Here is a 23,308-nt window from a genome sequence, read left to right on the forward strand (position 1 = left end):
GCTAGTGCCACGTCTCTTCTGTTTACCTGAAGAGACTGTTTTTGATGTGTGTCTTCCAACACCGCAGTGGCTGAGAAAGTGGCTTTCGTGGTCCTGTTTGTTAAGGAGCATCTACTTCTGGGGCTGTTTGTTTTTTAACATTTTTGGGGCACAAGTTAGCAGGCCCAGTATTACCATGTCCTGAACAGATTGCAGCATTTTGTTAGTCTATTCTGAGAAAAGTCTCTATTTTGCTTAATTGACATCTTGGGTAAAATGACGTTACAAACTTTGGATTTAGGAGAAAGTACATTAACTTGTAGCATGGTCTGTAGCATCAGGTATTGGTTACTGTTGAACACAGGATATTGGACCTCTGTTCTACTTCAGTAGGGCTATTTTTATGTTTTTAGTATCCAAAATGGAAGATGTTTTTTTACTCGTTTTGGAGTACTGTTGCTAAAACTGTTGTGGTTTAGCCCTAGCTGGCAGCTAAGCCCCGCACAGCCACTTGCTCACTCCCCCACAGCGGGATGGGGGAGAGAATCGGAAGAGTAAAAGTGAGAAAACTCATGGGCTGAGATAAAGACAGTTTAATAGGTAAAGCAAAACAAGGAATTCATTCCCCGCTTCCCACCAGCAAGCAGGTGTTCAGCCATCTCCAGGAAAGCAGGGCTCCATCAAGTGTAATGGTGACTTGGGAAGACAAATGCCATAACTCCGAACGTCCCACGCTTCCTTCTTCCCCCAGCTTTCTATGCTGAGCATGACGTCCTATGGTCTGGAATATCCCTTGGGTCAGTTGGGGTCAGCTGTCCCAGCTGTGTCCCCTCCCAGCTTCTTGTGCCCCCCCCAGCCTGCGCGCTGGTGGGGTGGGGTGAGGAGCAGAAAAGGCCTTGACTCTGTGTGAGCACTGCTCAGCAACAACTAAAACAGCTGTGTGTTATCAACATTATTCTCATCCTAAATCCAAAACACAACACTGTACCAGCTACTGTGAAAAAAATTAACTCTATCCCAGCTTGAAACTAGCACACTCCTGAACAGATCCCCTGGGAGAGTCCTAATCCACTGAATGAAGGCGCAGTTTGCAAACCAGCATGCTTATTTTTAAAATGTGCTCTACTTACATTCGTACTTGTTATGGGTGGCTTTGATTGATACTGTTCTCTCTCCAGCTACTTTCCAAATTAACGTGCTGAGAGGTTTTTTTGCCTTCCAGTAATGAGAGTTCCAGAGAACAGCAAAACTGAAAGGCAAGAGAATACTTTGTGGATGTTTGCTTATTAGTCTATTTTGAAACTGTCTTGAACAAATTTGGCCTGACATGCAGTTACTGTTTAAACATGATTTAATTTGTTGAGGGAGGAGGGATATTGGGTAAGGAGTCTTGGATGAGAGGCCAGAGTTCCGGGATTGTTGTCTGGTGGGAATCTTTTCTTTATTATTGCTTCCTATGTTTTTGTAATGGAGAAGAGATATGATTAACGCTTCTGTAGCTACTGTTTCTCCTTGGCCTGACTTCAGTTTGTACTTAATTAAAATCAAATAATTGCTAATAGAACTTAAAAAGAATGCTTAACATACAGATAGTAACAAGTTACAGGAATTCAGCTGTAAAATCTGACTCTCCTGCAGATTGTACATGGTTTACCTCTCTCAAGCTGTAGCTGCATGTAATTTTTATTTTTGGAGTTGCAGTTCTCAGGCTTCAGAACTTCTTCAGTCCTTAGAGATGACAAACATGAGAGAGGCACCTCCATTTACTTGAAAAACTTTTGTTTGGAGATTTGAAAACAAAACCTGTGATGGAGTTAGTGTTGGTGAGACAAGAACCTCAACACTGCAGAAATACAGCATGCAAGTTCAGAAACAACTAGGAATGTCTGCAAGCCCTATTATAGTTATGCTTAGTGAAAATCTGCTAGTAAAACGCATTCAAACCTAATGTATTGCTACAAGAAGAATGAAAACAGCAGGTTATCCAGTTTCAGGAGACAGCAGATTGACGAGGGAGTGCAGTGAGGACTTCTTGGGATCCTTGTAACTGTGCTGCTTCTGCATTTTTGGAGTGCAGGCAGAACTGGGCAGATGAGGCACCTTGCTTTGAGTATGCTACAAGAATGCATTTCCAAAACACTGTGGTATTTCATTTTTCGTTAGTGTGATCACTTTGTCTTATTTTACCTGTATTTCTACATTCTTTTACTAACCTTATAGGATTGAGTTCTCAGTGGTTTCAGCTGAAATAAAAGATGGCAGTTTTCACTGCCATTGTGCTTTTTTTTTACGCTAGTATGTAGATGGTTTCAGTTTCTGTATGATTTTACATGTTCTGGTTCAAGTTGTTTCAATATAAGGTCTTGCCTTTAACATCTGGGAAATGGAAATTTTCTAGCCACAGAATTCAAATGTTGTCACACCCTTTGAATACTTTTAGGGTATAGTAGTTTACCCATGAGAGTGGTCATGGGAGTGTCCCTCCTGAAAACTGTTCTGCTGTCTTCAGATCAATTCCACAGTGACTTGACATCCAAGTTGTATCTGTTTTGAATTCTCTACATAATGGTTTCACTTACAATTCATGCCTCATGAACATTTGGGGAGGGTTTTAATACTTTGGCTTATTGCTCATAACATAGCTCTAATTGTAAATAAATCCAAACTATGTTGTCATTAAGAACTGAAATACCACGTTTTAGAAAATGCTGTTGAAAGAGTGTCATCACTAGGTATGTTATCTGTGATATTGAACTTGTTGGGTAAAGCTGATTTACTTAGTTACCTGTTATCTATTCACTGCATATTAAGATTTTATGCAGTGAAAGAAAATGCTTTTGTTCAACAAAATTCTGAATTCAAAAGTACCACTTAAACTGTCACTAAAATACTGTTTTGTGACTTCAGTTGTTTTTCTCACTGGTTATAGAATCCACTGCGTAAAGTAGGTGAAAAGATAAAATAATCTAATACTTGTCTTTTAACTTTCAGCTTTGTGTTATTCTTGGAAAGTTTCGCACCACTTGTGAATTCCTTGAACCTTGGCATTGCAAGCCCACTTCTGTTGGGCCCTCCTCCTTTACAGCTTGCACAAATTAAGACACAGTTGGCTCTTCAGCAATTGACCTCAGTTGCTACCAACAGTTCTGCACCTCCTTATGCTTGGTTAAATCAGGCATTTCTGAAAAGCACAATGTTTAGCCCTAGAGGAACTTTACCTCAGAGGCCGAGAGGACCTAACCCATCTGGCACAAAGCCTCCAGGATCCTTTAGGGGAGGAGGTGCAGCAGGTCTTCAGAGAAAGCCTGCACCTGGAACACCTCAAGGAATGTCACAAAGATTTTCAGGACAGGAAACGTTTCAGTGGACGGGTTCGCAGAGGATAAACGTTCGGGTAACTCTGCACAGGCCTGATCCGAGGAAGGTAAAAGAGAAGACAAACCTACACCAGGAACAGAAGGGAGAGCCTCGCACAAGTCACTGGGATAGTAGCCCGTGCACAGCTGGGACAACTGGTCAAAAGCCATCTGCTTCGGCACAGATCTCAGAGCAGAATTCAAATGCCCAGAACCGCTACACACCAGAAAGCGCTTCCAGTATCTTAGCAAGTTTTGGGCTGTCTAATGAAGATTTGGAGGAACTCAGTCGCTATCCAGATGATCAGTTAACGCCTGAAAACATGCCGCTAATCTTGAGAGAGATACGGATTCGTAAGATGGGTCAATCTCTATCTGGTTTACATACTCAGAGCCGAGGAGAAGAAACGATTGGTGGTACGAGTGGTGCAGCAGTCAAGAGTAAAGTGATTGATTATGGGCATGCAAGCAAATACGGTTACACTGAAGATCCTCTTGAAGTGCATGCTTATAATCCTGAAGTGCTGACTGAAGATCCTCTCAAAGCACGTGTCTATAATCCTGAAGCATCGAGCGGAGAGAACAGGGAAGACTTCCAACGAGAGCAGAATATGTCAATGAGCGTCCAGCCATCTAGCGCGACGTGTAATCCAGTGTTTCCAGTTGAAGATACAATAAAACCAACGGGGTTCCAGAATGATTCCTCAAATACTCAATCGTTTTTTCCAGCTGAGACTACGGGAAAGGTGTCCGGATTGTGTGTAACACCCGCTGGACTCCCTGTGGTGAAACCTGTATCCCAGCCTGCAATACAGCCTGCAATACCGCCTGTCCTGCCACTTATGATGCCACCTATAATGCCACCCTTGGCACAGCCCATAATGCCACCTGTCATGCCACCTCTTGTCCAGCAGTCTATCACCCAGCACGTAATGCCACCGATGACCCACCCACCCTTTTCAGCTGGACTTCTTGCAGCTATAAGTCGGCATGAAAGAGCTCAGCATGAATCTGGGACGAGCCAGTCTAATGCCCAGAGCAGCTCGGGAGCAGGACAGAAGACCTTCCAGACACAGACTGAGGGGCCAATTAAATCTCCTTTTGGTATTGTGAAAGCATCGTGGCTTCCAGTGTTTCCGCAGTCTGATGCCCAGAAGATAAAAAGATTGCCCACTCCGTCAATGATGAATGACTACTATGCTACATCTCCAAGAATATTTCCACATATGTGTTCTCTGTGTAACATTGAATGCACTCATATGAAGGTGAGTGTCTTTCAAAGATTATTGCATAAACTTGTACTCGGCATCTTACCTGCTGCACTGTTTATGAACTAATTTTTTACTGCGCATTAAATGAATTGTGATGCGGTTCGCCAGTTTGAGTGCTTACATGCAAATTTCAAAATACTAGAAACTGTGCTAGTAAATTATTGTAACTGCTGCACAGCGTGTTCTGTTCTAAATTGCATTTCAAAGTTGCCATGCACATTGATTTTTTAATTTTTTTTTAATATTAAAAATTATTTATGTCTTCTGCAGTGGGTTTCAAATGACAAAACAAAGCCTTTATCAGTGGAGTAAAATACTGATGTCATCTGGGTGACTAAAATGTGTGCAAAAATTGTGTGCTGAATCTCAGTAGGGTAGATGAGATGTTCATGTATTCAGCCCTGCAAAGTCTGCATTAAAACAAAGCAGCCTATTTATCTGTGAAAATTTAATCTTTCAAATGTGGTCTGTGTGACATTGACTGTTCCAGAGACTGAAGACTAGCTCTGAGGGACACACAAAATGCTTTCTTTCATCTGACTGAGCTTTCAGCTATGAAGCAAATAACAGTTTCAGCTCTTGAAGGAAGAAAAGGAAGGAACTGGGGAATACTGGGAGAGAGAAAAGCATTCTGAAAGCTGTGGATTTTTCTTGAAAGACCTAGGCTTAATATGTCAAAACCACAGGTGAACGTAATTTAAAAAATTGAATAATTCGTTATTAGTTTCATCTGTTTAAATTTTAAATAGTCTTCAACAAATGTGTGGAAAGCCCGTGGGGGAGTGCTTTTTTGCAATTTGGCAGAATCATGCAAGATTGCTAGGCTCTATTTGTGCTGTGTATTAAAAAAGCTGAATGAATAGTGAAGATGGTGACAGCTGCATTAGGGGCTTCAGAGTAAAAATAAATTTTCAAGTACTTTTACACTGGAAGCACTGAAGGCCAGGGAGAGGTGCAGCTGTTTGGGCAGACTTGAAAACTTAAAGGGAAGTCTGATTTAAAATAAAAATGTGTAAAATTGAACAGGGCAACAAATTTTGGTTTGTGTTAATAAATGGATGAAGCATTTTGGAAAAGTGTAACCTGTTTAAATGTGAATTATTCAGTAGCTTGCTTACTGGTGCTTTCTAAAATGAAGGAAATGTTATTACTAAAAATACTTCTTGACAAATTAGCTGTGAAGTTTTCTGGGGAGATTAAAGGTTGTAACTTCTTGTCCTAATGGCACTACGGTGTAGCATGTGTTCTCCAGACATACTGATCCGAATGCAGCTACACAACCTTTTCTCCCTGTCATGGCTAATTCTAGCTCTGGCATATATATTAACTTTATTCTGTATAGTATTTTTTTTCTTTATGTACACCTGCTGCTGCGTAGGCAGCTCAGACTATTTTGAGATCTTGTGGGGCAAGCCATGTTTAGACAACAGTCTTGCAAAATAACCGGAAGAGTCAGGTTTTTTCCTTACTGCAAAAAATAAAAGTTTGTTCAAGAAATGTTAGTCTTGTGTATTTGTGAATTCTAAAGAATGAAGAATTCCTCTTCCTTTCAGTTTTACAGTTTGGTTTTACAAATAATGTTGTTTTCTTTGTCTCAGTTGCATGGTTAAAGATGACCTAGGCATTCAGTTTTTTGTCTTCAAAGTTGTGCTAAGTGTTACAGAGGAAGCATATGAAATGGCACCTTCAAACTGAAAGAGAAGTGATGGGGAAATGGTATAGTAGAAATGGATAGTCATGTGTGGTATGACTTGCACCAGGGAATGGGTGTTTCATACAGAGCATAGATTATTTGCCACAATGTTGTGAAATCTTAGTTGAAAAATAACTGAACAAGTTCATGGAAGAAAATCCTTCAGAGGCTGTGGGAAAGACCCTCCGATGGCTCAAGAAGTCCTTGATGAGCAGATAGCTGGAGGCTGGAGGAGTATTCTGGGGAAGCAGCTCTGTTTTGTTATGCACCTCCTTAGCCACCCTCTGTTGCATGCCACGGCAGAAGAGGTGCTAGGTAAGCTAGATGGGCCTTTGTCTCCCCAGCATGCCTGTAGATGAACTCGATCTTCAGAGCTGTTTTTAGGTCATCGTGATTAGACATGATGATTTCTGGTGTGTAGTACCAAGTTGTAACAAGCAGTTTAAGAATGCTGTGATACAAAGAGATGTCTTCGTAATGTGGCAAATTGGAAAGAAAGTAGGCAAGCAAAGCAGATAACGTGAAACAAGAAATGGATGAAGATGATGAAAGAGACCGAATGAGGAAAACCTTCTCTTTATCCAATGCTTTTGAAGATACTGGATATCTGAAAAACAAAGTTTCAATAATGTTAAAGTGATGGATTTCAAGTTCAGTCATGGTTGGGAGCTGTCTTTTTCGTAGATTTTTTTAATCCAGTCTTGTACTGAAGTACAAACTCATCTAGGATTCATTTTGTTGAAGCAGAATCTGCATTGCCTATTGGAAGAGAATTCAAGTGTGTTATCTGGCATTAGTTTATTGAAATGGCAAGATTACGGCTGGATGTGAGACCCAACTCCTGCTCCTGGAGAGTCAGTCTGCCTTTGAAGCTACAGGTGCTGTTAGTGGCTAAAACTTTGTATTTGTATCATCTGAACTGTATCCCCCTTGTTCTTTCAACTTGGCTGTCCCATAAACGCAGTGAAACCTTTGCCGAGTTTTGGCTTGGAGTGAGAAATGCTTCTGCTGTTCTCCTAAGCATCCGATCAGTTCTCCCCATAGGTCTCTCTTCTTAAGTATCTAACTTGCTTAATTAATGAGGTCTGATGAAATCAAAGCTGAAGATGGCCTTGAGATGTCTGCAATATACCAAAAATGTAGAGTTGTTTTGTCATACAGCTAAGCAAGTAAATGTATTTTCTAGTTCTTCTGTAATCCGAAAAGAATCCTGAACACCTCTTCTACACAACTATTTATATATATTTGAAGGTGGTTTTTTTTTGCTAATACACTGTTCAGAAGTCAAGTGTTAAAATATCTTCCATCTGCATGGCATAGCTATGTAGATCTGTCCATGAAAAAAATATTTTTTTTTTAAGCTTTGAAACTTTTCTGTAAGGCATATGGATAATCCTCATGTGCAGTGATACATGGCAGGTCAGCAGCTGCATGATAAGCTGCCTAGAGTCCAGGGCTGAATGTGAAGAATACTTCAGCTGTTTCATGCAATAGACTTTGGAAAGACTGTTCAGCATTTCTTTTCCTATCAAAACTGTTCACTGGATCTTTAGCAATAGGTGGTGGGATCCTCAATTATTTGACGATGCCTCCAGCCACCTCAGTTGGGTCTTGCTGAGGTGCTTGTTCAGAGGTGAACTGGGAGAAGTCCTGCCTTTTGAATCAACGGTGCAACTTCATACTTGGCTATCTGTGGTCCTTCAGTCAGGTATCAGCTCTCTAACAGACTATTTAGCTTTCTAAAATACTGTGGGTTTGTGGTAAATTAGGATTACCATGGACTTGAAAGCTAGTTGTTATTGGAGCAGCATCAGATATGTGCAAGATTTGTCCTTGTTTTTATCTTGTGTTAGGAAGGTTTTTGTGCCGTTGTCGGAGATGGCTGTACACAATACTGTGTTATAAGAAAGGGTGTACTCAAGAAAGGTGGGCTTTTTGAGCTTTAAAACATTAATTTGGAAAATTAATTGATGCTAAGGTGACTTGCTGATCTAGAAGGTGTTCGCAAAAATTTGCACGTTTGTGTCCTGCAACATTTTTTTTCATGGAAGAGTGCCCATTTTTGCCCTTGGTTAGATGGAATCCCCCCTCAGTGTTGTCTTCTTTCAAATACATTTACAAAACCCCCAACATATTGAAACATTTTACGAACGCTTCACAGAGCAGCTTCATTTTCAACTTGAAACAGTGCATGTATTGGAATAATAAAGTGTGATTTCTCTGTCTTCAAACACATGTCACTTCTGGAACAAAGTAGATTTGCAATATTGCCAGCATGAGGGATCGTATTTACCGTGTATTACAATTTTTGTTTGCTAGCTTAAATAGATTTAAAGTGAGGGTGATTTCTTCTTGGGCTTTAAATTGTGTGAAGTCATGGAGACTCATTGTTTTCCACAGAGAATTGCACTTATGATTCCTTTGCTGAAGTAAGGGGACAAAATGGGGTGTATTCCATTTTATTCCTAGTTTTTCTACAGAATACCTTGCTGTGAAACTAGCACAAGCAAGTGCAGGTACTATCCCTGTCTTATTACTATCTTACTGTTGGCAGAAGACGTGAGTTTGGAGACTGGAGACACTACGCTCTGCCAGCTTCTGGTTCAGGACCTTTTTGGTGGTGATCCACAAGTAAGAGGAGATTTACCAGTGGCACAGAATTCGATAAATTCGATAAAGTGCTGCTGCTCTAATAAACTGGCTGCAAGTTCTTACTCTTAGCAGGATGTGATGGAGTGCTTGTGCTGGGAACGGATCCTGTCCTTTGCGGGGAAGGATCCGTCTCTGGGGTCGGATTTGCCAGAGGGAGTGGAGTATTTCTGAAGACGGAGAAGGGCAAGGAATTAATCAAAGAGGAGGAATATACATAAATTGAGACTCCTGTAATTCTATGAAATGCAAGAGGGCATTGGCATAATGAAGACTTGAAGAAGAGAAGAACGTTGTGTTTGTTAGGGAGGAGAATATCTCTTTGTAGGCCTGCCAGTCTCGTTAATGCTTGTTGGACGGGTAGCTAAAGTCACTTGGAAGCAAAATGGCCCTTGCAGACACTGTATGCACTTTCTTCGTTTGGGACCACGAAGTGGGATACTTGAAGCCCAATTTCCTTTCATTTTCACAAGCTAATTTGTTTTAGCCCTCGAAGAATAGTTTTTATTTTTCCTGTCTAACTTTAAGACTCCAGAAAAATCGCATTCTTGAGAATGGGATTGCATAGTAATGGCACGTTATTAGGAAAAAAAGTGTATAACCGTGAATTGCTTGCTCTTGTGTGCATGCTGTGTATTTACTGTGCATGCAGTTCTACAGCTGCAAGTTGTTTTATCAGTCTGCTCTTCCACTCTTAATACGCTTTGTTTCAGCTAGTGAGACTAATGCAGAGGGTCTTCTGAGTAATATTTTTCTGACTTCAGTTGAACAGTTAGAATGTTTTTATGAACACAGCTAGTAAAATCTTTCAGTGCCTCTCTGAGATTGGCTAACCAGTATATCTGTTTCTTCAGGAAATTATAATAAGTCTTGTGCTTAAAATGTATTTTAATTTCTTTAAAACCCATGGTTTTTTATGTGGAGTATAAATAGTTTGGGTAGCTGTCTTGTAGCACATTTTAGTGTTGATAGGCTGATAGTGTAAGTGCAAGGAACAGCTGTTTTCACCATGTTCTCTGGGCTGCCAGAATGCACAAAACTAACTGTGCCCTGGTCACATTAATTCTTCCACCTCATAGGCTTTGAGTAAACCATCACGAACTTTTCTTTTAACCAGCATGTTCAGCATTTTTGTCAATAAACAAGAGGGTTTGATACTGCCAACTATGCATTTTATAATCTTTTGTGTTATAAACCAGCATGTGCTTGTGAAATTACATATCACTTTTCCTAACTGCAAATTATTTTATGAACCCTTGCCTGTGAGTTGCATTATTCAGCCATTATTATCTATTTTAAAATACTAAACCAACTAGAAGTTGTGTTTTTAAGGATGCTTAATAATGATCGTTGATGACATATGGTACCTTATAGCTTCAGCCCATGTAATATTTCTCCTCAATAGCAAACTGACTACAGCAGTTGCTTTCACTAGCAGGTCAGTTTACTTTCATAATAATAATACTAGAATAAAGTCTTCAGGCATAGTTTCCCCTGCTCGGGACTGATTCTGTGTTTACAGTTAAACCTGTGCTTAAGTAATTTTCAAGATTGAGAGCTTGCATTGTACTTCTGGATTTGTCTCATGTTTAACCCGTCAGTTATTCCTAGGTAAAACTTTAGTTAAGTTTTTTTTTAATATTAAAAAAAAAAATCAGTGTTTGTGTGTGAAAAATGTCATCAGACTTTTTGACTGACCTTTAGGTGTAACATTATTAGGAGTGAACGTACTTGAGCTTAAGACATCAAAAGTCATGCCTCTGTAGAAATGATATTTGACTTAAAGATACCACGTTGTGTCGGGTTCTCCGATTTATTTAGCTTAATTTGCTGTGTATGTGCTCATCAGTCTGACAATCTGTGAAGACTGCTAATAGTTTTCTTTCTTTTAATATAGCCGGCTATTGGATCAACCTTTTGCATTAGAAGTGTGGTGACAACAACCCAGTGTGTTGCTGGAAGTAACAGATTCATTTCTTACAATGCATTTTGTTCAACTTCCACTTAGATTTCTCTGTGTTCTTTAAGAGCGTTTGATAATCAAAAAGTATTTTAGTCTTTTGCATAAAGAGTAATAATTTTAAGTGAGAAATTTGACCTTGATGTAAGATCATTTGTTAGGCAAAATTTGATGGGAAGGTAAAATATGACAACATGTAACTAAAAATTGTGGCCAAATGCTAACGTTTTACTCGCTAATCAAACTTCTCTGGATGTCTTTTCTCCAATTAGGACTGGATTCTGCATCAGAACACTCCTTCTCACATTGAAAGCTGCCGCCAGTTACGTCAACAGTAAGGAATCTGTTTAAAAAGTTCACTTAGTGTAAAAAGTGTTTTCTGTGCATGCCTGTCATCTGTGAAAGTGTGTCACATTTCCTTAATGAGGATTGTTGGTATCTGAGTGCTATTCTAAATTGGCTTTAGACCATTAGGGTAAAAGATGAACTGACACTTGGTGCTTCTGGAGTCCTGAACAGGAACGTTTATCTGTAAAAGCTACTGCACGTAAGCAAAAATTGTGCTCAGATGGCAAATTTAGCTTTTTCACTGACGGTTGTATTTTTAACATTTAACAGATACCCTGATTGGAACCCTGAGTCTCATTCCTCAAAGAGGTAACGGCTTTTTGATTACAGGTTGTTTTTAATTTATTGCTATTATAAACATGTGGTTATTAATGCAATTAATTTTCTTGTTTTGCTCACTGGCAAGCTGTGTTAGTGGTGTCATATTTTCGTTATAAAATTGTGTGGGGTGCTTTTGTGGGTTTTGTCCTAAGTTTGTTTAATAATGTAAGTGGCATAGTATCTAAAATTCTTTCGCAAGGGTGAGAGTAAACTCTATAGAACTGTCTGAAGACTGATACTGTCAGCAGCCTCGTCTTGAACCTTTCTTCTAACTGTGCTTCAGTTAGTTGTAAGTTATTGGACGTGATACAGTATTAACTGAGCAACACTGACCAGTGTTAGGTCACTGATTAAACTGCGCAAGTGATTTCTGACTTTCAGACTTAATCTTTTTTCCAGTTAAGCCACTCTTATTTGCAACTTGAACCTGTTTGACAACAGGCGTGCTAGTGTTAGCTCTTATTTCACAGACTCTTCAGTCCATAGATCCCTTGGGGAGCTACGGGATCACAAGTTGAAAAAACACTGGAATTCATGAACTCATGTCTCTTCTGTCCTTTAAAATTATGCCGTTTACTCTTAATTTTTTGTAAAAACACACCCTGTGGACTAATTCTACTTGAATCTCAGCAAGACTGGATTATTTTACTGGTTCAATATTTGTAAGTATTTTGACTTGCATTCAAATAGGAATGATAGGACTTTAATTTTTGCTGGATTTTCCTGTGACTTTGCATTAATTAGACATACTTCCTGGGAAGCTAACTATTCAGGTGGTTTTTTTTTTGGGCGGGGGGGGGGGAAGTGTTACAAAGCTGAATATGTAGGTCAGGTTAATTTGCAGAGTGCATCTGAGGTCTCTCCATGTTATAAACAAGGAGAAATAAAACTTTAAAGAGAGAAATAAAGCAAATAAACTTCTGTGAGGAGAATAATTGTATTTTAAAACCTCAAACTAAAATTGCTGTCCAGTGTTGCTGATGTTATATACAAGTGAGGCAAAGGAAACTGGTCTTAGCTGGAGGACCTTATATAAATTGGAGAAGTGTTTAATAGCACTTTTTGTGGATGAGAGATCTTCTGTGCTTGCAGGTGGGGCAAGAGCTGTTTTTTAGGGTGGTGCTTTCTTAAATCCTTCCTGATGACAGCACGTCTCCAGCTGGGAGAGTTAGAGTACAGCTGTAGGCTCTTGGTGGTCACAGATGTGCAGAGCTGCTGGGTGCAGTCTCAGGGCAAGGTCGATGAGCTTGCTATGTACTGTTACCACTCTGGTAAATCACTTCACAGTCTCTGCTTTTTATGAATTGCACTGGTTTGTTAAGACATTCAAGCATATACTCTATGCATTTTCCAGGTTTTCCCTTTTACTCCTGTGATCTGTCCTGTCAGGGTTTTCCTATGCCTGACTACTTTCCATGTCTCTAAGAGGGACTATTGCTCTCATGGATCTCTTCTCCATTACTTCTTTCTGTGTTCTTCATCAATGTGACATCTCTAGGTAGCATAAGTAAGCAGTGGATGTATATTTATGTAGTCCTCTCAAATCTTTCTTTCAGTCTCAGCCAATCTTTCAGACATAATATCTCAAGGTTGCTTACTTCCAAACTAAATTTGGAAGAAGCAAGGAAAGTATCCTAATTCATTACTCTTTCATGTACCCTTTTCCTCTTCCTATTATTTTTTCATAGCACTGCAGCTTGTAACTTCAGAGTTTTCTTTGCAGCTTTGTCTTGTTCCATGCAGGTTATTCTCTCCTACTTGCTTCTTTTCAGTTCTGTCTATCTATCCTAAATTCATATAGCAAACGTGTTACCAGTATGTAAAGTATGTTTGTGAACAAATTAGGCTCTAAACTTTGTCAGTTTTGGTTCTTTTTTGCAGAAAGTCTGTTTCAGCAGACTCAGGCTAACTATTCTTTTCCACCTTGTCAAAACGCATTATATGCCTTTATTCTCTTAGAAATGCTGGTGACAGAAAAGAAAACCAGACCCCAAAGCGTCGTTCCAACTCTGCCAGTCCCAGTCCTAGACGTTCGAGGGTCACAGGCTCCAGCTATGGTCTTCGCCGATCACGATCGAGATCCAGGAGCCCTGGCCGCTTCAGGCCAACAAGGCCAAGAAGTCGAAGCCCGCGGCAGATGCGACGACTTAGCCCCAGACACAGGTCAAGGTCACCGCAGCGATCGAGAAATCCACTGAGAACTAGTCCACGACCTCAGAGATCTTCCAGTAATGATTGGTCATCAAGGAGGTCAACCCGATCTCAAGGTAAAGGGTGGATACACACTGCCAAATTGAAACGTCCTTCAATTTCAGGAAAACTGAGTTGATTTCAAGAGGTTTATCTGTCCAGGTGTCCCCTAGGCATTTTTCATAGCAAAATTCTGTTTTTAAAAACAACTTTTCCTTTTGATGTTGCTTTATGAGAAGTATGCTTTGAAGAAAACGGGCATTCTAAAAGGTCTGAAGTCTTCCTTACCTAGTGTCAGGAATTGGTTAATAGTATCAAATAACTGCTGAACAAGTGTCTGTTCCAAGTGTGCTCAGTTTTTAAGCCAGTAAGGGTAGTCAAGAATTGAAAACAACTGAAGGTGGTTCTTCCTGCAGCATCAAAAAGGTAGTTCTGCAAAGGCAGTATAGATGAGGAGAAAGAAAATGCAATGCTCAGAAAGCGCATTGAATGGAGGTGTAATTTACAAGGAAAGCATAGTGTTACGAAATAATTTTGTTGAGATAAGAGCATGGTATGTGAAAGGCTTTCAATGAAACATCCTTTGTAACAGTTAAGTTCGTTGCAGCATTTTGTGACTCTCCGTTCAGCTTACTTCCTCCAGTTTGCAGTTCTAAGAAATTTTATGTAAACTCGGTCATTCTATGTAGTTCATTTTGAGCTCAGTCTCTGGCTGAAATACCAGTTTGTTCGGAGTTTTTGTTTCTATTAAAATTCTGAACAGAAAAAAATAGAGGAATTTTAAAAGGTTGATTTTTTTCTTTTATCTGTATACTGTGGCTATGTTGTTTGTATGCTTCCAGATAATTCAGAGGTACTGAGCTTTTGTGGGAAAGAAGTCTAGGTGAAATGTTGTGAAGGGACAGGCAGTTTCAAAGAGATCTTCTTAAGGGTAAAATGCAAGCCATTTTAATGTAGAAGAATGAGGGGAAGAGGCAATTAATAACCAAAATATAAATTCTCCACAGAAGGAAAGCATACAGGAAATTAATGTTGTATCAGATCGTTAAGAATAATTTAAACCAAAAATCAGTCTGTAGGACAAAGAGCAAGACAGAGAAGGGTACAAAATTTAGCAGAAGGCATCAAGGTAGTAAGTAGCGCTGTGCATCCGTATGCGAGAGGACGATCAAAGCCTTGAAAGCTTCTTTTCTTTTCTTACATTCCCTGACATACAAAAGTAAAGAGTCATTCTTTTGCTCCAGCCATGAGGATTTTTGTAGATATCATTGCCAGTGTCACAATGTTAGTCTAACTAAAAATGTCAAGTTACACAACAGCACAGTGAAAATAGTACGGAGTTTTATTATTATTTATAAGCCGTCTCTGCTGGAGTGCAATTAAGGTTCTCTAACTTCAGTGAGTTTCAAGATTGAATCAGGAGTGGGTGGTGCAAGTGAAACTGTAGGAAACTAAACAGCTATATATCTAAGTTTTCTTTTAAAAACAAACAAACAAACCACAGTTTGTTTTCCCTTCCGCTCACAGACAGAAAGGCAGCTCTGGAGGCAGTAGTGAAAAGTTTGGGACCTGGCTTTGTAGCAGAGTTCAATAAACATAAGTCACTTCAAGCAGCTGGGCAGGGATCTTCGGGATCAGGAAAATCACCACCCTCTCATGGACTTTTAAGGAAGATGCCAGGAAATACAAAGAAGCCACTGAAAACAAGTGTTTCTTCAAAGGCTTCAAAGAAAGATGTGCCTTCTTTGCCTGGGTCAAGTTCTTCATCTCCTGAAACTGATGATTTACCCCAAAGCAAAGAAATGGAAGAGAATGAGGAAGACTTATCCACAGGAACCAGTGGACCTCGTCCTACTTCTTATAATAGGGTGAGTTTCTTAATGTTTTTCTCTGTGATTTTAAGAATTTGGTTAGTATCTCATTTCAGGGGGATCACTTGTGGAAAGATTAACCATTCTGTTTGCTGATTCTGTGCAACCTATACTGCCATCTTAATGCAAAGATTTGCTGTCTGCAAGTAAGTGTGGTAATTTACACAGCAAAGGTTTTTTAACGGATGTGAAGGAAAACCTCTCTAGTGCTTTCCAACAGCAGAAAGAAATGTCCGTTAAATTTGGGTCCTTGTTCTACTGAGCACTATTTGTATGAAGTGTGAGTGATGAGCTTTGTTTGGAGGAGCTTACTGTGTAAATAAAAGTAAAGGGTAGGAAGCAGAAGGTGTTCATTTTGCCTGTCAAGCAAAAAAGATGAGGCAGAGAACTTTACTACTGTTAAGAAGGATCTTAAAGCCAGTGTTGTCTTAGTCCATCATACTGACCATTTGGATCTCTTAGAAACACCACCTATAAACCAGACTGTATTTTAGTTATGGTAGGTGCAGTCGTCCTTGGTAGTTTCTAGCCTCTAAATGATAAGCAAAGAGAACATTGCCTAGTGCTGTTGAAAGCTAATAGATAGTATTGAAAGGAAAGTAGTGGAATTGTGCAGCTCCTTATCCATACAGCCCAGACAACTGGAATTATGTAGATATATAGTAATTGATAAAACCAGAAAGATTGTATTGTGTTACTTGGTAATCCTATGCCATGTCTTCTAATAACTGAAGATTGAGACAGAGCAGTAGAACAACAAAATTGTGGCTCTGTCCGTGTGTTAAATAGCAAAAAACTCAAAATACCACAGTGAACAAACCAGTCTGTCTACTTTGGAGTAATTTTTATTGCAGATCCTTTTTTCTTCCTTTTGCTGGGCTTGACTTGGAAAGTGTTTATTTTTGTTTTGTTTTCAATTTGCAGCTGTTGAGAGAGGAATTGCTGAGTTGCGGGACAGTCCTTCAAATATCTGATTTACCAGATGATGGCTTTTCAGATCAAGATATTAAAAAAATTGTTCAGCCATTTGGCAAAGTTAGTGATCTCATTGTACTTCGCTCTAGAAATGAGGTAGGTTTTCCTCTGGAATGTTTTTGTGTCAGAATGCAAAAAAAATTGTCAAGCGATGAAGAAGTGTAGTTAGTATTTGGATCCTCAGCTGAGCATAGATTAAGACTTCCTGAACAGTTTGTCATTAAAGATCACATACATGATCTTGGAATAGATGGAAATGTTAACTTTATAAATTCTTGCTTGCTGCCTAAGTCGTAAATGTTAAAGGAAGTAGGATGTCTTTTGTATAATACTGAAATCTGGACTTTTTCATCAAACTCCACATGAACTTAGAGAGAGAAGTACATGCAGTTCTGTCATGAGCAGATTTTCTAAGGAAAAAATTGCAGCGAATTGGATCTTATGTCTGTAATATACATAAAGACTGAAAGTGCCATTTATTTTAGGCCTTCTTGGAAATGAACTACAAAGAAGCTGTGATAGCAGCTGTGAAATACGGTGAAACTGTGCCAGTGCTGGTAAATGGGAAACGGGTAAAAATAAGTGTAGCAGAGAAGCCAAAAGCATCTCCTGGCCAGGTGAGCAGCCTGGTGGTGAACAACGTGATACTTTGTGTGTAGCTTGGTGTTTTGCTCCAAAACCTGATGTACTCCAGAAAAACAGATTTAGTAGTTTTAATATGTGTTTTAATTTCCTTTTCATAAACAGCAGTCTAAAATAAATACGAAAATGTACTTCCTAATTCCAGTTTTCCATATTTCTTGGTTAAGTTTGATATTTGTGAATAGCATCAGTTTAACAAATAGTGAAAGATAACCACTATATTAATATATTTATACTTAATTAATACTATTTGTATATACGTATACACACACATTTGTATATAAAGTTTAAATTATACAGTAAAAGTTCTTCTTTCTGTCCATTTCAGGCCAAAATGAGTATCAAAAAAAGGGCTCAGAATATTAAAAAAGTTGCATCAAGTACAAAGTAAGTGTTGCCATCCCATACATTAGTTTTAGTGATAAGCACTGCAAACCAAATGGGTTCATATCTGTTTGGTTTCTTGTGTTTTATTGTTTTTGAGCTTTTTTAGCTGTTTTGATATTCATCAATTGTCTTTGAACCTGATTTTTCTTTATTTTTTTTTCCCCACCTGCTCACAATAGGAAAGATCAGAACACCACCACCACTAAGAGAACTAAATCTATTACAGGTGAAGTTTTGGTTACCTTTTATCTGATGATACCTCTTCCCTCTTTGTTCCCATTTCTTTGTTTTTATCTGAGTGCTTTTCTTAATAGTAACTGAAAGCAAGTTCAGAGAGCTACAAGAAAATGTCTAGTTTATACTTTCAAATGTCTTCCTTTTCATGCGACCCTATCTTTCTTTCTTTAAAAAACCCCACAAAAACTAACCCTCAAGTAGCAATAAAAAGACCCCACCTTGACCTGTGCTTGTACTCTGTAATTTTAAATGTTTGCTCCACCTGTTGAAGAGAAGTGTGGCACTTCGGGCTCCATAAAATAAGTGCAATTCTTCAAGTTGACTTTAAGCCTAATGTATAATGTATCTAATATTCTCTTTCACAGTTAGTGCTAGTGTTTCCCAGTGTCTTATGTTCCGAGTATATGCCAAATGCTTTTAAACTTCTTCCCTGGTCTTCTATTGATCCTGACAGGAATTATTTCAGTTATTATTATTACTTGGCAGAAAAACTTGTGTGTCATGCTGTTAGAGAAGAATTTTTTTTTTTTTTAGTACTTCAATGAAAACAGGACAAACTGCAGTAAATACATCAAAAGCCAATACAACTTCACAAAAATTAGGTGTTATTAAGACATTGGAAATAACAGCCGTATCATTTTTTGTTGCTTGTTTTATTGGCTTTCATGAGCAATTTTTCTGAGCAAAGTTAGGGACCAGACATTATTTTGATGGGAAATTGTGCTTTTTAAAGATGTATTCATTCATCAGCATGGTCACTTCTGAATCCAGTTTCCAGAATGGAATTAAGATTCATGTAACAGTGCATTTCAGAGCTGTCTCGCAGATGGAAACCATGAATTGTTTACAGCCAGTTAAGAGAAAGAGAACACAAACGTTTTTGCAGGAGCAAGGTTTTTTCACCAGAATCCTAAACAAGTTCACAAAAGATACTCTACTTCATGGCTTTCATTCAGTAGTTTGTTGACATTAACTTATGGTTTAGGTTTTAGGGGTTTTTTTTTGTCATATCAGTTGAATTACTGCAGATTAAACTGGTTTTGTATGTATTTTTATATTCTTTGTAATTAAGTTGGGCAATAAGCATTTCGACTTACACTTGGTTTTGGATATTTTATGTAGGTAAAAAAGAAAGGACTAAGAAATCAACAATGACAGGAGATAGTAAAATCAAGAAAACTTCAAATACTGTGGGTAAGACAAATGAGAACTTTTACTCTTTACTTGGAAAACACAGGCAGTTGCTTTTCTGTCCTCCTAGCCCCGCTGCCTCCTGTCCAGAACAGATATTTAAGTTAGTGAGTCCAAGCTTTTCACACCTTTTACTGGGCTTGCCAATGTAGTAGATTGTTAGATAGGCGAGCACCGTTCTTGTGCCTTGTGGCTTGGCTAATGCTGTGATTATCGGTGCTGTTTGTAGATCTAGAATAGCAAAGAATCAGGGAAAGAAGATGAGTTTGGGGAAGCAGACCCTTTCACATAACCACAGGCATACATGCGTTTTGCACAGCTTTTGCTGTATGTACGTTTTCTGCCCATTTGTAACGAAGTGCAGGAATTTACATGATAGGAAGCCTCTCAATATTTGGCAGAAAAATGTATACTGCCATTCATTCTTCTTTTGCAAATCAGTTAGTTTAATATATTGAAACAAAGAATGCTTTTTTCTGCTCTTACCTACCAGCAAAATCTACAGATGAAGACCTTCAGCTCTCAACAGAAGCCGAAATGGAAGTTGGGGAAATGGAGCTGTCAGATGCAAAGAACATTACAGAAGGGGACACAGTTACAGAGCCTGTGAAGATGGTAGAGACTCAGTGCAAAGGATTGAGTAATCCTGCACTTGTATTAGGTAATTCTGATATGATAATGCCATTTTTAAGTTACTTTGCTAGTTGTAAGTTATGTGAAGTTTAACATTGTGATGTTGTCTTGAATTTATTTTTTAGAGAGACTTGCACAGATGCCTCAGGTGGCGGCATTGCATTTGGATCGGCTTAATGAAGCTTTAATTGATCAAGGTAAATTGGAAACTGACAGGGTTTTTCTCATTTCTGTCCTAAGCTTCTCTGCTGTTGTGGTCTAAATGAGAATGCTTTTGAGGCCAGGAAATTAAAATGACACAGAATATCAGAAAAGAAAATCTATTAGAATAGGTTCACTGACTGAAACATAAAACAACAGTTCATTGTGATGATGGAAGTGGCTAAAAACCCCCAAGATTTACATCCTTCAGTGGACATAATATTTTTACCTAGACCTTTCAGTGCGACATGGGGACTTTTATTTACAGCTCATTAAAGCAAAGGATTTGGGCTTTCTATATGTTCTGTCTGCAGATCCTCCACTAATTCTTTTAATCTCATTGCTTCACATTGCCTGCTAGAGCTGGTTCAATAGATGCTATTTTCCCCATATTTTATAACTGATTAGTAACAGACTTTGTTTTAAACATAGCCTAAGTGTATATTAATTCTCAGTTATATGCATGTGTTAGTGGAGATAGGGCAAGGTTGTAGTCACTGAACTTGTTAGAGGTAGTAGATACAAACATTTTACAGTAGAAGTGATTCTTCTTTACCTGCGCTTGCCTACCCTGTATGATTGCTGTTTTCCTATTTCCTGCTGTCTGTATTTTTCTGAGCCTCTCACATATCACTGTGGACTTGTCCCAGGAGAAAGAAGGAAAGAGATTGTGTGGGTACATGCTGGGCACCTGCATAGTCCCCTTGTGCCCACAAGAAAGTCTTGTGGTTGTGATAATTCAACTGATAAGGTCTCAGTGTCAGCAAAGCGTGTGCATGCTACTCAAGGGATTTTAATTAATTTTTTATCCCTACTTAAAACTGTTCTTTTCTGGAAGCATTTACGTAACACTGTATGTGTCTCACCAATGTCATTTGTCGCTGTAAGTTAAATGAAGAAATACTTAATTTTTCACAATGGCAGTGGTGATAAAATGTAATGCAAGAAGTTCTTAAAGCTCTGGAGTATTTAAAGAAATCTGCTGAACTACTAAACTACTCCCCCACCCCTTTTTTTTTTTAGAAGCTACAATAACGACTACGAAGAGTGAAGAATCAACAGAACCAGCTAGCAAGGTCAGTCTAAAGGTGATTGAATCCGTGGAAGTTGTAAGTACTCACTTGGTCCTATTTCTAAGTGTTGGTGTGCTGTCTGAAAACCTCCAATTTAAATCCCCTGCCTGTTAATTTCTTGTGAGAAATAATGAATAGTTTATTTTCTCCTTGCTGTTTGTGATTTGATAGACATCTGCCATTTCACTCTTTGGCTTTTTATTTTTTCCTCAGAGTTTGTTAGTTACACCAAAGCTCCTTTACACTCTGATAATCTTTATTGCCCTACTGTGGGTTTCTTCTCTTTAGATGGAGTATTTGCACATAGAGTCCTGCAGCATTTGATGTGTAGGCATGTCATGGATATAAAGTAGTGGCATAATTATACGGGGTTTTGGTTTGGTTTGAATTTCTGATGAGTTAACATGAGAGAGCCTAAGGTGTGTGCAGAATTAGCTTAGGTGTAGATACATCCAAACTTAAGCAGTAATTAAGGTGATTATATCACATAATTAGAGAAGAAGGTTAAAAAAAATAATATGCTTTGCTACTAAATCCTAAAAAAGTTTAAATGATCTTTGGTGTTGGGGTAGTTGCAAGTATTGTAACATGCTTTTAAGCAAGTGCTTCATTCAGTTTAATGGTGGTTTTACATAGTAAAAATAAATGCTCTCTTCAGTAATACAGCAGTTTTGATTTAGAGCTGAAGAAATAGCAGTGATATTTACTTTCATTTGATTACAGGAACTTGATGATATATGTGTGGTTCTTATTTCAAATTTGCCTGAGAGAGGATTTTCTGTTGAGGAAGTTTCCAACCTAGCAAAGCCATTTGGAGGTCTGAGGGATGTGCTAATTTTATCATCTCATAAAAAGGTATTCTACTTGGTATTTAGTAGTGTTTCTACCTAGAGAAGCAGCAAATGTGTTTTTTAACAAATGCGATAATGTAGTGTGGCAAGCATTGATGTGAGATGCTTTTGATAAATTACATTTTTTAAAAAATTTTTGTTTTCTTTATTTTAAAAGGCATATCTTGAAATAAATAGAAAATCTGCAGATTCCATGGTTAAATTTTACACCTGCTTTCCAATGTCACTGGATGGAAATCAGCTCTGCATCAACATGGTGCCTCAGTATAAGACTATAAAAGATGAAGTAAGTAATAAAATATATTGAAATTCTAGGATACGTGGTAACATTTCAACACAGAGCAGGATTTTGTATTTAAGCTGGCTGACTTACACTGCCTGTTTTAAGCATTCTTATGGTGGGTCCTATTGAAGACTGATTCTGTTAAATGTCTTTTCGTGTCCTGGACTTCTGATAGGAGAATTACACAGATGTCAGAAGTGCTGATGCTGTTGATTTTATTAATAAAAGGGAAACTAAAAAGTTGTTGGGAGTCAGTGGTTGCCAGTTAGCTGCTGCTAGTGAAGCTATATTTTACAGTTCAAATCTTATAAATTTTTTTTTTTTTTTTTAAAGGAAGCAATATTTACTGCTATAATTAAAGATTCTGACCCTGAGGTAAGTTGCTAGCAGTCTAACTTTTCCTCCACATGCTATCAAAATATGTTACTTTAAATTAGAATTAGTATCCTTCATACTGAAATATTAGCTAATTGAATTGTTATCTACGCTTTCTCTTGAATTTAGTGTTTATATATGTTTTCATGGGTGAATGAGCAGGGAATAGAATGAGTAAATGTTCACTTAGTTTAGCTCCATGATGCATGAAGTGCAAAGAATTAAACATTTAATAGGAGTCCTTTGAGACCCTCTCCTTCTGTTACGGTTTTTTTTCATCTTCTAACAACAAGCTGCTGACCACTGTAGCTTGGAGAATGTGCAGTGTTTGCCTGTATATAATGCCACCCGTTTTCCCACTGTGTTTTATGGACAGATATTTTGGTTTAACTATCAAAACTACCTCTGTGCTTTGTTCACTGTAGTGTCTCCCTTATTGTCCCTCCTGTTCCTTCACTGCACACAGTGCAAGGTGGCAATTGACGTACAAAGCATTTTTATACAGTGTAGGTAGCTAGAGGTTAATGAAGGTATAGCTTTTATGTCTTCTGTGAAAAACATTTTCAAGATATTCTTGATAGATGGTTAGTTATTGGGTCTGAATGTGTGTCTCTGGGCTTAAACAGTTGGCACAAGAACTTCACAAGAGTGACTTTAAGAGCAGCAGTTTCAGAAGCTAATTGTATTTGGTTAAAAAGTGTATTGCAAAGAGCCCTGCCAACAATAAATCACTTTCCAAGAAACCCCAAAAGGCTTGAGTTTTCAATTGCAAATATATCTGGGGAATATCTGCTTTCTCCTTATGATCGTTGTTTGGCACTA

General features: G+C 38.5%; 1 protein-coding gene across 7 annotated transcripts in view; it reads left to right on the forward strand.

The window, feature by feature from the left end:
- Window positions 1–23,308, forward strand: part of ZNF638 (zinc finger protein 638) — a 65,289-nt gene that overhangs the window by 20,452 nt on the left and 21,529 nt on the right. For 5 of the 7 annotated variants that reach the window (XM_030025149.2, XM_030025111.2, XM_030025121.2 and 2 more), the window contains 16 exons: window positions 2,971–4,600; window positions 11,181–11,242; window positions 11,527–11,565; window positions 13,537–13,844; window positions 15,295–15,635; window positions 16,563–16,709; window positions 17,099–17,230; window positions 17,584–17,642; window positions 17,822–17,868; window positions 19,002–19,073; window positions 19,564–19,731; window positions 19,829–19,900; window positions 20,928–21,013; window positions 21,701–21,832; window positions 21,986–22,114; window positions 22,445–22,486. In XM_030025149.2, the coding sequence (XP_029881009.1) occupies window positions 2,971–4,600; window positions 11,181–11,242; window positions 11,527–11,565; window positions 13,537–13,844; window positions 15,295–15,635; window positions 16,563–16,709; window positions 17,099–17,230; window positions 17,584–17,642; window positions 17,822–17,868; window positions 19,002–19,073; window positions 19,564–19,731; window positions 19,829–19,900; window positions 20,928–21,013; window positions 21,701–21,832; window positions 21,986–22,114; window positions 22,445–22,486 (3,466 nt within the window). Of the gene's footprint in view, window positions 1–1,673; window positions 2,144–2,970; window positions 4,601–11,180; window positions 11,243–11,526; window positions 11,566–13,536; window positions 13,845–15,294; window positions 15,636–16,562; window positions 16,710–17,098; window positions 17,231–17,583; window positions 17,643–17,821; window positions 17,869–19,001; window positions 19,074–19,563; window positions 19,732–19,828; window positions 19,901–20,927; window positions 21,014–21,700; window positions 21,833–21,985; window positions 22,115–22,444; window positions 22,487–23,308 lie in introns of those variants that run through there. The other 2 variants (XM_041124831.1, XM_030025130.2) reach the window with 2 other exon arrangements.

Source organism: Aquila chrysaetos, chromosome 1, assembly GCF_900496995.4.
Source record: "Aquila chrysaetos chrysaetos chromosome 1, bAquChr1.4, whole genome shotgun sequence".
In the NCBI taxonomy this organism is placed as follows: Eukaryota; Metazoa; Chordata; class Aves; order Accipitriformes; family Accipitridae; genus Aquila; species Aquila chrysaetos.